The 15,304-nt window shown below is 44.7% G+C and overlaps 1 protein-coding gene across 5 annotated transcripts in view; it reads right to left on the bottom strand.

Annotated features, from left to right (window-relative positions):
* EFR3A (EFR3 homolog A) overlaps positions 1–12,833 on the bottom strand; it is a 79,920-nt gene extending 67,087 nt beyond the window's left edge. For 2 of the 5 annotated variants that reach the window (XM_043483159.1, XM_043483157.1), the window contains exon 1: positions 12,601–12,833. Coding sequence is in view for 2 of the 5 variants with exons in the window: in XM_043483157.1 (XP_043339092.1) it covers positions 12,601–12,610 (10 nt within the window). In the remaining 3 variants the exon portion in view is untranslated. Of the gene's footprint in view, positions 1–11,305; positions 11,324–11,432; positions 11,451–11,578; positions 11,603–12,600 lie in introns of those variants that run through there. The other 3 variants (XM_043483156.1, XM_043483158.1, XM_043483155.1) reach the window with 3 other exon arrangements.
* Between the last annotated feature and the right edge of the window lie 2,471 nt (positions 12,834–15,304).

Raw genomic sequence — 15,304 nt, 5'->3', positions numbered from 1 at the left:
AAAAAAAAAAAAGATAAAGGTAGGGCTTTCTGCAGATTTTTAGCTAAGCTCTTAAACACACATACACAAACCACCAAATCCAATTTCCACCTAACTGAGATAAGGCACTGTAGTCCAGGAAAACAAACCCTCAAATCCTAAATCAAAAAGATATTCGCTTGTCACCATTACAAATACAAAGAATCCACCATAGGCAATGACTAGGATCTTTCTCAGTGGACCACATTCATTTGAGTTATTTTTAATTAAAAATCCTCTGAATATTTCAAAAGTAGGATATGAGTTATTTCAGGCAAAATCCAAAACAGCATTAAAATTCCTCAACTGCTTAAATATTAACATATTTTTATTTCCTCATTAGTCAGAGAGTAACAGAAGTGTTAAATCTGGCTGCGTGCAGCGGGAGGGCGAGGTGCTGTTTGTAGCTTCCAAAATTATTTTTAGAACAAATACATTCAATATACCAACAGCCTTGATTCTTCTTACAGAGTTCACAACACCCACAGTGTCTATGCCATATGCTGAAGATTTTCATTCCAATTGAGATGATTAGTTTTTTTGATTAAACAGTAAAGGAAAAAACTGCGAGCACTCTAGTTATATACCTGAACAGAATATACACACTATCTGAAGTCTGAAGACAGCAAAACGTAACAGGATTTGCTGGCGGGGCTGAGCCAAGCACAAAGTTAATTTTCAAAAAACTAAGCTACTAAGTTAAACCTTCAAGGTTCAGCGCTTGACAGAGTCTCCTCAAAACTGCCAAAGAAACCACTGAGACTCTAAACATTTTGCATTTACTCCAGGCGAGACTTTGGTAACACAACATCAAAAGCCTAAACTTCTTTAACTTAGGTATTCTTATACTTTATTATACATGCAATGGTTACATGTTTTGATTTATGTTAATCCAAACTCTAAGAAGGCCATCTAATCTTTTCTAATAATTTTTTTAATGACTCATAAACCAAAATTTGATGCTACCCAAGATTTCAATCTATTATCATATTTTCCTCGAGTTCAAAGGTAAGACTTGTAACAATGAGTGCATGGAAGAAATAAAAAATACAGCAACTTTCTGTGGCATCAGACACAAAGGGAGAATCTGGAAATCTGTACACACTTGGAGTATTCATTTTATTACTGCAACTACAAACAGAAACTATTCACTCTTGAAAACTAAAAGTGAAAGCCACTACAGTCCATGGAATTCTCCAGGCCAGAATACTGGAGTGGGTAGCCTTTCCCTTCTCCAGGGGATCCTCCCAACCCAGGGATCAAACCCAGGTCTCCCACATTGCAGGGAGATTCTTTACCAGCTGAGCCACCTGGGAAGCCCCTGAAAATTAAAAGGGAACAACAGAAAATCATCCCACTTTGATGGAAATACTCATTCTTTATCAAAGTTGAATCCAGTGCAATTTTAGAAGGAAAAACATAAAGAACTGGTGGAATCAACTATTGTTCCAGCAAAAGTGCAGCAGCCAAACCACATTTAATTACAATCACCCTTCCCTCATGTTCTTGAAATCCCTGGATACAAAGCTTTTACAATTGTTCAGCCCTTAAGCAGTGAGTTGCTGTATTCCCTATCAGGGTAGGCAACAAAAAGAGCTGCAGTATTTCTTTGTTGCTGAAAAGAGAACAGAGCTGTTTACTCCAAGACGCTGAGTAAATGTGCAGAGAGCAATGGGCAGGGAAGGGAACAAAGAGGAGCACCATTTGTGTGGAGGAGAAGGTGGTGATCCACACTCAAGAGCTGTCTGAGGCGCTCTGCTCGTCTCCAAACCAAATGCCCCCTCACTTCTTTTTCTTCTTTGAAATAAAGCAGTTCCTCAGCAAGTTTACACGAGCATTGTATCTGCCGCAAGCAAATTCAGCTCTTGCATAAATTCACATGACAGTGAGACTCGAACAAAACAGAATGGGATGAGAAGCTACTGATATTAGAGATCGAGATGAAATTTTTAGGTTACACATGTGGGGCTTCCCTAATTTCTACTCTTAAATTGCACAATTTAGCTTGTCTGCCCAGGAATTACAGAACAGTTTACATACTCTCAGCCTAGTATAATTTGACAATTTCTTCCCCTAGCTAGGAAGCAGTGACAAGGCAAGTGAATGGCATAAGTACAGGATAGGTAGTACATACCATGGTTAAGACATAGGATCATCTTTAAGGCCCAAAGCTTTAAAGTAAGATTTTTTTCCTAACATTCCATAAATTATCATTGTCAAAGCAGCAGATCAAACAGTAAGAGGCGGTCTAGCTTCTTTTTCTTGCTACACTGAAATGTTTCCAATGCTTCTACAACCAGATGGACTGTCCTGAGTTTTACCCAGTTCTTGCATGCAAGTATTTGTTCAATGGCATTTTGTTTTTACTCTTTACAACCTATCCTTTAGTAATTTCATCCACAGTTATTTCTACAAATGTACCCCGAAAGTCCTGTACGGCACCACACCTATCATACCCTAAAAAGGACTCACCTTCCATCTCGATCCTCCCAAACTGCTCGTCCTCCAAAAAGTCCCGTATCACACCGGAGCACTTCACCCAAGTGGCCAAGCCTGAAATGTGGGCATCAATCCCGACTCCTCCCTCCACCCCTCACCCAACTAATCCTGTGAATTGCACTTTCTCAACAATATTCAGATTTTATACTGCAATTCAGCCTACTGTGTGTGTGCTCAGGTGCGTCCTACTCGTTCCGACACCACAGACTACAGCCCGCCAGGCTCCTCTGTCCCTGGGACTCTCCAGGCAAGAATACTGGACTGGGTGGCCATTTCCTCCTCCAGGGGACCTTCCTGACCCAGGGATGGAACCCGTGTCTCCTGCGTCTCCTGCACTGGCAGGCGGCTTCTTCACCACTGCACTGCCAGGTGAGCCTATGACCCAAGTTCAAACCCCCCACTCCGTCCGCTGTACGTTAATAACCTCTAGCTGCTCTCCCTGCTACCGCACTCATGTTCCCATAGCAACCTCTGCTGCTTTCAGTAATTTGAGTCACTCTATGAATATACACTGGAGGTGTACCATGAGCCACCGGCTATACCAAAAACTACATGTACAGTGTCAAAGAAAACCAGGATTCAGTGCCTGTAAAGCTCTCTGTCCGCTCAGCACTTGTCTTCCCCACCAGACTGAGCTTCACGAGGACAGAGATAATGTCCAGGAAGATGCCCTGGTGTCTAGAGAGAGGTGCTGCTATGTCCTTGGTGCCCACAGTAACCGACACACATCAGGTGTTGATAAGCAGGTGTTACTTAAAAGACAAAATTACCAATTATATAGATGGCCTCAAAGCTGTCACATCCCCAGCACCAATGACTTACTCCAACTGGCTGCTGGTTGTTTCCAACTGTGTGACTCAACCCAAATGTCTTCCCCAAACCCACACTCCTCTGAAATGACTCAGGACAAGGACGCCATCTGCCACTCACCTTCTTTCGGGCTCTCTGAACTCCACAGCACTGTTCTCAGGGAGCTTGTCATTTCCTTCTTTGTGTCAGAGCCATTTACACAAGGTTCTATAAACTGGATCAACTTTTTACAGCTAGGGGCTGCTTTATTCACCTCTGTGTTCCCCAAGCCTCGCACATGTAGGCACTACAATAATCTGCTGAATGAATCAACCCCTAAGAGAAATCCAACAGGAAAATAAGAAAGGTTGAAAGAGAACATTTGTGACTCTTAAGAGTATACTGACAGTGCCTATGACTGAAGTGACTACAAGGAGAGATGAGACAGCTCCACTCCTGGAGTGCATGAGAGCAAAAGCGGGTCAGACATCATCACTCAATGCCTCTGTTTTTGCTTCTAGGTTCCTAAGCTTTTGATTCTAAAATATCTCACGTTCTTGTCAGAGGACATATTCTAATATCTAAGACCATAAATTCCAAACTTTTAAAAAAGTAAGCAGTATTATTTACCTCCTGAAACAGAATGCAGAATTTCACCAACAAGACAAAAATGGAGCTGGTCCAGCTGAGGTGGGGTCAGGTAGCGAGGCCACCTGCTGAGTTCCCTCTGCACCCGCTCCACACAACAGGCCCTCTTATGCTTCCATGGAAGACACTGGGGAGACTAGCTCTTATGGTAGCTCAAACTTCCCCTGCGCCAGCCTCCAATACAGATCAAGAGCAACACGTAACGCTCAGGAGCTAACACGGGAATCCTGTGCCGGGGATGGCGCTGTAGTAAAGGGAATACAGACAGAACCCACCTGGGGCAGACGTCCATGTTTCTTCCCCCAGACTCCTGGACCTGAGTTCTTCCATTTCAAAAAGACGGTGCTCTAAGACAAACCTGTGGCAGTTTGCCAAAGGCACTCCCATCCTCGGAAGAGCACGCAAAGCAGCAGGACAGAACCAAGGGAAAAGGTAGCAGGGAACAGATCCTTTAAGTCTGTTTCTGTTCCGGGCTGTGAACTGAAAAGGAAAGTGGGCCCCTGAAGCTCACGCAATGCAGCCAGCTAAGAGAATGGGAAAAATCCACAGGGACTCAGACCCCAAATTTCAGTTATTACACATGTGCCTGGAGCACCCTCCACTGCAGATGCCCTTCTGGAATCAAGTGCAATAAAGGCTGACAATCCAAGTAGCAATTCTGATTCTGATTCCAATCACATGGTCATAAGGCATTTCGACCTCTAAAGCACAATGACATAAATTCAACTGCATCTAAATCTCCCTGAGAGGAATTATCCTGTCCCATTTAATGGATCAAAGAGTTAATAAAAATACTTATTATAACTAAGTTTATAAATCAATGTATGTCAGATGTCATAAACAGACTACTCCTTTTGGCTTCCACGCCGGCACCTGCTGCAAAGTTTATAAGGCCCCAGGAACTGACTATGGCAAACTTGAACAGCTTACATTTCATTTTCTCTGCCTGGCAGGAGTGAGATCCATTTAAAGTTCAGTGCAACCACAGCACAGAAAACTTTGTAGCGGAATAGCCAAGACAGCTGTTCAAAAAGCCAATTAAATAGCAGGGGTGTGAAGAACACTTAGAATTAGCCAGCAAACTAGTGCAGCAAAAATACCCTGGAGCTCAGGTAATGAAAACAAAAAGATATAGCTGAGTAACTCACCAACTAAGAAAAAAACCCAAAATAATAGCATTGGGGAGAATGAAAGTCCTCCTGAAGACTACAGAGCAAAGACTTAATGCTTATTTTTAGAACAGAGCAAACTCTTCATACAGAGGTACAATGAAAAACACCTGAGTAGTGATTCCTTCTTTAATAGAAATTAGAATCATGCTGTCTAATAATATGCAGAAGGGAGAATATGACAGCCTACACAGAAAGAGGAGTATTAGTACTGACAGTAGCTCCTGCTGAATTTCAAGAATATGTGAGAACAGGCTCATTTCAAGAGTGGAGTGAACCTGGCAGATAGAAATGACGAAAGAATTTTGACAGATCTGACATATTAATCATAGGAGGGATTGCCAACATTCATTCTGTGATGATACTTCCCCAGGACTGTGTTCATTCTACAACACACATCATTCAGAGGGGGAAAAAAAAAAAAAAAAACCTACAAATTGCTGATAAACTGAAGTCATACAAAGTGGTTCATCTCAACCTTTCAGGTTTTCACAACTGAAAACACCACCTAATAGATCAGAAATTAATTTTTCTTCCTTTCAGAATAAAACAGCATGACAAGCATTTGCTATCACCTGACAGCAAGAGCAATCAGACAGTAAACATGCTATTTTCTAAGCCATAAATGTACATACACACACAATGGACACTATCTCATCAGTTACCCAAATTCTTTTCTATGGGCTAAAGGAAGAACCAGTTCATGGCAATATTTTGTTTCATTTAGGTTTTGTAAAAAATTATGAAAAATTTGAAAAAATTATGCTAAAGTTATAAAAATCTTAAGCATTCTTTTTTCTGGTTGTGGATTATATGCCAACTGTGGAAAATCTGGAAAACATAAATTACACAAAATAAAAACAATTTATAAACCCAGTGCTTCTACAAGTATCATTTTTAATGGCTGTATGGTAATTTTTTTGCAAGGATGTTCTATATTCAATTTGTACCACTTCCCTATTATTGAATATTAAAGTTTCTGGGTTTTTACTATTTTACCAATATTACTGTGATAGACATCTCAGTGCAGAAATCCTGGTGCAGTTTACGTTTTTCATCATTTCTTAAGGATAGATTCCCAACAGTGAAATTACTGGGTCAATGAGTAAATGCATTATCAGAGCACTTGATAAAATACTGACAAATTACTTTTCAAGAGTTGTACTAATTTAAAGTTCTGCCTTTTCTATTGTACCTCACCACCACCTTTGCCTATTATTGCCAAAGAAGTGATTAAACTTTTATCTTTGGTAATGTGATAAACTCCAAATGATTTCAGTTTTTAATTAGCATTTCTTTATAAGTGAAAATGAATCGTCTTTCCCCAAGCCTTGATCAATCATTTCTACTCAGACATTGACAAGCATAGGTGTGTGCCTTAACCATGGAAGGCTGGTGATATTTTGCTCTCTGATTTGTGTAAATACTGCAAATACTGATCTCTTCTAATTGATATTAACTTTGAATCCTTCTTCAAATCTTTAGCCAGATTTTTATAATACTTCTATCCTGTATCTCTCCATCCCCCATAAAGACAGCATGAACTTATGTAGTTGTCAACACCCACCCAGTATTCAGATCATTCCGTACCAAAGTTGGGCTATACAATAGGTAAAAGGTGCTTTCTCCTAAGAATTAGTGCCTTCATTTGACTCAGGGATCAAGGACCTCTGCTTCCCAAAAGACAGAGCATTCTTTTCTTTCAGAGAAGCACATGTGGGCAGCAGAGGGGACAGAGACTATACTGAAAATCACATCCTAAAAAACCAGAGAGATGGCAGCAGCTGTTTTTCTGTCAAGTTGTCCCTTCCAAATCACCCCAAGTGGGAGTCTAGGCAGATCAAGTCTCCCCAGGAAGCTGGGCTTCCTCCTCCTACCTGCCCCCTACTCTGGTGGGTTAGCTTTGGGAGGGGCTCAGAACTGGACCAAACTCCTGAGATGAACCGTGAGGGGTGGGGCAGGGTGGGCTGGGGCAGAGGGAATCTGCTCACTCTGGCTCCCCAGAAAGTGTGACATGCCAGTCTCACTTCAGGGTCAGGAAAGAGCCTGCCCTAACCCAAGAGGTCACAGCTGCCTGGATCGGGCCTGTAGGCCGCCTGGGCCTGCAGCCTGAGGTCACCTCTGGGGAGCAGGCTGCAGGGCCCTGGATGGGAAAGCAGGCCAGGCTGCGGGCACAGCGTCGTCAGTGACACTCAGTATTTAGACCGGAGGTTTTCAACCCGGGGACAGAGCCCCTGTACACTGGGGGACACGTGGCAGTGTGTGAGGACATTTCTGGCTGTCACCCTTCAGGACAGCGGGACTACAACTAGCTTTTAGTGGGGAGAGGCCAGAGACACGGCTACACAAACCACAGTGCAAGGACAGACCGAGACTGCCCCACAAAGTATGATCCAGCCCAAGGCGTCAACAGAGCAGAAACTGAGAAACCCCAACTTAGGTTATGTCTGCAGGCCTCCACTGGTACTCTTTGTCTCAGGCCTGGCAAATATTTCAGACAGGTCTGCTAAGAATCTAATCATAAGCTATAAAACCTTTCAGAACAGTTTTTATAGGGAAAAAAGTTATTTCAAGTTATTATATCTAAAGAAGCACTTCTCTGACTCCAGTTCAAATTCCTTCTTTTAGTCAATACCGACCAGGTACCTGTGACGTGATCAGGCAGAGTGCTAAGCAGAGGAGACCATGTTAAAAGAAACTGACAGGCTCTGACGGCAGGTTCCACCCCTGCTGCGCTGGAGCAGAGCGCTGCAAAGTCACAGGCATCCGGCTCCAAGCCCAGCTCCACACTACTGCCATCAGGCTGTTACTTGACTTCCCTGAACCAATCTCTTAGTTTCTGTAACTGGTCACATAGGACCTTCCTCAATGTGGGAGACAGTTAAATAAGATCATTCCTGTAAAGCACAAAGTATACTGTCTGGTATACAATCAACACTCCATAAATAACTTCTATTACTAAGAGCAAATTTTAAGTTTTTGTAAAGTAGCCAGTAAGATGGAAACTGCTAACATGCCTACAAAACAGCCACTACCTGTGAGTGTGACAGCTGGAAGACAATTTTAGTCACGTTAGTTGCACAGCATATTAAATCTTGCAAATTCTGGCTCCTTCCTCCCTGTCCAGTCTCATCTCCCACCATCTATTTCATTTTCAGCGCAGCCCCACGTCCCCAGGAGTGGGGACAGATGACTTCTGGTAGTAAGCCGCACAGTGTCAGGCCAGAGGTTGCTGTGAGAGAGAGAACGCTTCAGCTGTAACTCCGGCAGGATATCCAGGTGCTGGGTGGGAGAGAGAGGAGGGGGTGAGGGGCAGGGAGGGAGACAGAAGGAACAGACAGAATGCCCACACTCCAGGGGCAGGTCAAGTCTGCTTACGTTTCTAAACAAAAACACTTCAAACGGCATTCATCCCTCACGTCACAATTCATCTATATTCTGCAGTTATTTCATAAGAACGGATTGAAAAATAAGTCAAATATAATTAACCTCATCAATAGAAAAAAACCAAACATTGATGGACCACATTACCACAGCCTAACATATGCAGCCAAATATCAAAGCCAATCTAAATGAGAAAAGAACACATTAACCACAAATAATCACTGAAAGTACAGTTAACAGCAAAGAATGATTAAGACTGCAATTTCCCTTAGCCAATATACAACAGGTTTTCATATATAAAAAAAGAGCACATTCAATTGGACATTTTATTGAACTGTTTCAAGACAAGTTATCTGTCAGCTGAGGGGTCCCTTTCATATAAGTAGTTTACTAAAAACTTTATGTCTATACTTAAATAACCACGAATCTACCTAACATACCCCTGGGATCCCCAGTATTCTTCCCTCAGATTCCGGTGACAAGACAGAAGCAAAGACAAAACTGTTAAATATTTTTATAAGTTCACATATCTGATGCAAATTTTGGCCAAGACCATTTTTGCCTTAGTGTAACTCCAGGGAACATTTTTTGAAAAGATAAACTATTATCAGCTTAGCTACAGAAAAATAAACAGTATCTATGCTCATTGTGATTATGTATAGGAACCCTAACCTCAACCCAACCCCCAGATCTGTGTTCAAGTTCTGGTTTTACTCTCCCTCTGACTCTAGGCAAGTTACTGAAACTCAACCCAACCCCCAGATCTGTGTTCAAGTCCTGGTTTTACTCTACCTCTGACTCTAGGCAAGTTACTGAAACTCACTGAGTCTCAGTCTCCTAATACACAAAATAAAATAAATAAAACGACTGGAATTAAGAAGCTTTAACATGTCTTCCACTCAAACTCTGATTCAGAATTTGGAGAATCCTCACAATCAAAATGTTTCTTAATGGTCCTTGGATCAGAGGAGGATGAAATAAAGGCCTTTAGAAAAATGACATGACAAATTACAGGGTTGTAGGTTTGAAAAGATCGCTTAGTGAGATAGTCCTGAAATCTGTGCTTAGTGACTGTTGCACACTACTGTCTCACTACAGTGACATGACCACAGAATTGTTCCTGTGCTGCAGTCACTTCCTGTCAGACATCCTTCCAGGTAGCCGCTTTCTGAAAAAGACCCTTTTGGATCTAAGTAACCGCAATGACATGACTGCTAACATTCATGAGACAGGCTGTCACTGTGCCTTCATGGGTGTGCCATGCTCCACTAGATTCTACTCACCAATTCCGGTTTCAATGACTGAGAGAATCAACATGCCAAGTAAGCAACAAAATAGCAGGAATAGAAAAATTCTATGACAGAATTATAGAGTCTGAAAAGACCCTAGTGATCATCTCCAACACTTTTCATTTTACAGAAAAGCATTACATTTCACTGAGTGAGTGAAGTCGCTCAGTCATGTCCGACTCTTTGTGACCCCGTGGATTGTAGCCTACCAGGCTCCTCCGTCCATGGGATTCTCCAGGCAAGAATACTGGAGCGGGTTGCCATTTCCTTCTCCACGGGATCTTCCCGACCCAGGGATCGAACCCAGGTCTCCCGCATTGGAGGCAGACGCTTTAACCTCTGATCCATCAGCGAAGCCCACTAAACCCTTAAGAATTAACTAGCTGAGCATATACATGAGCCTCTTAACTTGCCTGACACCAAAAAGAAAAACTTTCGTTTATTGGGGTGGGTAGGTGTTCCTCCCTAAAAAAAATCCCTAAACAAGATAATGATTTTGCAGAAATTACTTATTCTACATGCAGAATTTCTGAGAGGTACTAATGTCCACTGCACTACCCCAGTGATTTTGGTGGTTCTGGTCACAGAGAGAGAGACAAAGGCAATTACAAACACAACTGACTTCACTTGGGTACCACCAATCAGTATCATACTTTGAAGCAATCACAGAAACCGTACCATAATAAATATTAACAATGACAGGCAACTCAAGTAGTTCACTTACTTCCAATCAGGTCATGAATATTGTATTCTTAACTATGCAAAGTACACCGTGGCTCATCCTTGTGTCGTTCTGCACTGTAAAGCACACGACTAAGGAAACAAACAAACGTTTCCTATGTCCATTCTATGAGGCTAGGTAACCCCAAAACATAATAAAAAAAAGTAACTGCCACTTTACCAATAAATTCCACTTGAAGCCCTAACTTTCAAGAAAGGTGTCCCCTCCCCACCCTTTGCTTTCTAAGAAAGTAGATTCATAGTGGTGGTTGAGTTGTTCAGTCATGTCCCACTCTTTCCACCCCATGGACTACAGCTCACCAGGCTCCTCTGTCCATGGGATCTTCCAGGCAAGAATACTGGAGTGTAGATTAGCATAGTGCTAATTCACTGAATAACATGAACATGAATTTAAGGAACAATAAACTGACAATAACAGTGATGAGGATATTCCTCCAGTCCAGACGAATAAAACTAAAATATAAACTGCTGACATAGGAACTTGTGCATGCTCAGCCGTGTCCAACTCTTCAACCCCCCATAGACTGCAGCCTGCCAGGCTCCTCTGTCCACAGGATTATCCTAGCAAGAATACTGGAGCAGGCTGCCATTTCCTTTCCCAATGCATGCATGCATGCTAAGTCGCTTCAGTCGTGTCCAACTCTGTGCGACCCTATGGACAGCAGCCCACCAGGCTCCTCTGTCCACACGATTATCCTAGCAAGAATACCGGAGTGGGTTGCCATTTCCTCCTCCAGGGGATCATCCCCATCCAGGGTTGGCACCCACCTCTCCTGCACTGGCAGGCAAATTCTTTATCACTGAGCCACCAGGGAAGCCTGTTGACATACATACTGGATACAAAACCCAAGAAGATCAAGGTTAGGAAATCTGTGTTAAAGAGAACAAGACCCACCTTACCCACACATACAGGAGAAGTTGTTAGTCATCTTTACATCAAGACTGTTTAAACATCTGCAACAGCAATATATAAACCTTTCTAGTATCAGGAGATAACACCTCTTTACCCACCACTGGACAAAATAAGCATTTGAGGCTGACCTGGAAATCCAGTGTTCCATGTATCTACAAAAATAAAGACAATTAGGAAACGTTATGAATTCTAAGAAATACGAGATAACTGGAAACATGCTGGCAAGTGTTTCAGGATTCCACACTATGAAACACCTTGCTCACAAGAGCCCTACCCGAAAAAAATTCTCAAATCAATCATCATCAATGCTTTTCCTCTGCGTCCTAAACCTGTAACTACCCTAGTCGGCACATACCTAAGCCAGGCCGCTGGGCTTAAAGAATCACTACTTGGTGAGTCTCTGGGGTCGTTGAAAAATTGGTCTTTGGCAGTGTTGTAGTATATACACCCTGTTTGCCCAAAATGCCTCCAACTGTCCAGCGATTTTCAAACTTCAGAATCCCTCCGTTTAACACGCAGGACACAGAGATTCCGGGGCCCCAGCTCCGGGAGTCTTATTCAACGTGTCTAGGGAAGGGGACCTTAAACCCTCCTTTTCCAACCTGCTGCCCAGTGGATCTTAAGCCCGATGGTCCAACACCACGGGGCACCCGAGCCTGACAAAGTTCCCCAAGGAGCGCGCCTATTTCAACCACCGGGACGTGTCTCAGAGGAAAAGCCCAGGCTTGCCGGGGCTGGGGCGTCGCGGGGAAGCGCTCCGGGCCAGGTCGGGGCGTCCCCACCGGCGACGCCCGTCCTTGAGGAAGTGAGGAGGCCATGGCGATGGGGGCTGAGCTCTTCTCCGCCTTTGCAGGAAGTCCCTGCGCTTTGCTGGAGGAACAGCTGGGCGCTTAAGTCCCGTGAGGCTGGCTTCTGGCAGCTCTGCCGCTTCCGAGCCGGGCGCCCTCCGCGCTCGAACCGCGGTCTCCTGCTCCGTGCAACGGCCTCCCGCGCCGCCGCCACCTCCGCCCGCCCACTCCCGGGGAACCCTAAGCCCAAACGAAACGAACTCGGCCGGTAGCGGGCACTCCCCGGCCCAGCGACACTCGGAGTGCGCGCCCAACGCTCCCCGCCCGACCCGGCTCGGCCCGGCCCTCGGACGGCCACTCACGGGTAGGCATGGTGACCCCGGGCCGCGCTCGCCGCCTCGCCGAGCTTCAGCGGGGCCGCGCCGGGCGCGCCGACCACATCACGACGGGCCAGCCGCCCGGGCCACGGAGGCCGGGACAAGGGGAAGGGCGAAAGGCCGAGGAAGCCGACGCGGACCTCCGCTACCACGCAGACTGAACGGGCAGCAGCGGGCCCCGCCGCCGCTTCCCCGCGCCGGACGACGCCGGGGCGTCCCCACGCCCTGACGTCAGCACGTCGCCGCCGTCCCGGCCCCGCCCCCCCCGCAGGGCGGTGGCACTCGGAGGTGGGAGGGGCGGCTTGGGCTGACTTGGGGACGCGCGGCAGGACTGCGCAGCGCGTTGGGCATCCTCGGACTTCGTTTTATTGTTGAAAAGGAGTGGTTTGTGTCACATTCGTTTTCACGAACCCTTACTCGAGGTGCATTAGCATCGTTTTTTTTTCTTAACAGTTGCACCTGTTTATGAGGTTGTGAGGCTAAGCAGGATGGCCTTGAATGAATGCATCTAGTATCCTTAGGGTTTTTCTCTTCTAAGCCCTTGAACTTGCAGTGCGTCCTTTATTCTCTGGAAGCGTGATTTATTTGAGACGCCCGGAGGTCCTCTGGGGCGATGGCTGCGTCTGTTTTGAGAGGACAGAAAATATAATTTCCTCTTGCTCCTCGGATGACTTTCACAGAGATTTCTTGCCTCCGGAGTTACTTTCCTCCAGAGACAGAGGTTCTGTCCACTCGACTGAGTCATTTTTCCTGACTCTCTGAATGTCACTGGTAATTGATGTATCTAATAGTCAACGGCCTGAGCTGGTACTTGGAGCCCAGAGCCTTCTTTGGCTTTGCTAGTCCTCATAAGCTGCGGACAGCCTATGTGGAGAAAGAAATAGGAGGCCCACAGCGGTCTGAAACGGTGTTTCTCAAAGTGACTCAGGATTGTTTCTTCTGCCTGAATCACCTGGGAATCTGTTAAAAATCGAATTCCTGCCTTCCTACCTAAACCCGATGAATCACACATGAGAGTGATTCAAGTACATATTTAACTTTGAAATTCTTTGTCTTTGAGGGTAGTGCCAACATTCTGGTTAAGAAATGATGTTGTGCAGTACGGAAAGGAGAAAGAAGGTGAAGCTAAGAGCGGGCAGGGCTTGAGGGAAGTTTGTCTTGAGGTGGACTTGTGAAAAAGCAGAATTAGCAAAAAACATCGAATTAGCAAAGACCTGGACAGCTCTTAAAGAGACTGGGGCAGGGTAGAGGGCAATTTAAAGTGAGTCAGGGAAGTGGATGAGAGGAGAGTGTACAATCCGTATGTAGGAGACTGTTTCTTGCTAACAGTAAAGGCCAAGTTACCAAGTACTTGGTTTTCTTTCAATGTCTTGCTGCATATTTTTATCATCTGTAACATCTTTCCTGCTCCCAGATACCTTGCCCAGACTTCCAGGACACCTTTACTGTAGCAGTTTATTCACTGAATCCTAATTAAACTTTTATACATGCTTATATTCCACCTCTGGACTGTACACATTTCAGAAAATGGCAAAAATCATACTTGGTTTCTATGTCTGTATTCCAGCCTGGCGTGCAGTAGGGGGGCTTGTTGTTGTTCAGTCGCTCAGTCCTGTCCAACTCTTTGCAACCCCATGGACTGCAGCACCCAGGCTTCTCTGTCCTTCACCATCTCCTGGAGCTTGCTCAAACTCATGTCCATTGAGTCAGTGATCCCATCCAACCATCTCGTCCTCTGTCATCCCCTTCTCCTCCCGCCTTCAATCTTTCCCAGCATCAGGGTCCTTTCCAGTAAGTTCACTTGTCACATCAGGTGGCCAAAGTATTGGAGCTTCAGCTTCACTATCAATCTTCCAATGAATATTCAGGATTGATTTCCTTTAGGATTGACTGGATTATCTCCTTGCAGTCCAAGGGACTTTCAAGAGTCTTTTTCAACACCTCAGTTCGAAAGCATCTAAAGCATTTTAATTTAATAACTATGTAAATAAAATGCATATTTATTCAACAGATATAAAAATGAAGCAAGTACAATAGAACTAGTTAATGAACAACTTTACATGCAAACATGGAACTTGTCCTTTAAGAATCTAGGTTCTTTATAAGGACAATAGCATTACATGATCAGGAACAGCTTTCTATGGACCAGACAGCATGGCAGAGGAACCATGGAGGGGAGACCTCAATTTTTATACAGAAGGAAGTATTGGTGGCTGTGGAAAAGGAAAGGGCTGAATCTTACTGCAGAAGCAGACTCCCTGGCATTTGCTGGCTGCTGACTTGAGAGCAAAAGGGAGGCATCTGTTAGTTATGTAACTCAAAGGTTGGAGTAAGGAAACGGATGGGGCTGGAAGAGCAGGAGACAACTTGGGAAGGAAAGCTGCTTTAGGGAGGGGGTGTGAAGAGAGGATGTGAGTTTCTCTTTTACGTATTAAGCTTGAGATGATGTCCAAGAGAAACATCCGAGCGAATAGATCTGAAGGCAGCTGACATACCAGGTGGAAGGCAGGCAGAGGGATCTCAGAGAAATTTGGAAATCTTTGGCCCAGGGACAGAAGCCGAAGGCAGGAGTCAGAGAAAGCCTGCCGAGGGAGAGTGGAGCCAGAATGACAGAGATGGAGGAGATCCAGAGGGCACAGTGCCCCAGAAGGCAAAGGAGGATACGCTGCTGAATGACAGACATCTCTGC

This window comes from Cervus canadensis, chromosome 12 (genome assembly GCF_019320065.1).
Source record: "Cervus canadensis isolate Bull #8, Minnesota chromosome 12, ASM1932006v1, whole genome shotgun sequence".
In the NCBI taxonomy this organism is placed as follows: Eukaryota; Metazoa; Chordata; class Mammalia; order Artiodactyla; family Cervidae; genus Cervus; species Cervus canadensis.
The sequence above is the reverse complement of the archived record's forward strand: the minus strand, read 5'-3'. Positions and strand labels throughout refer to the sequence as shown.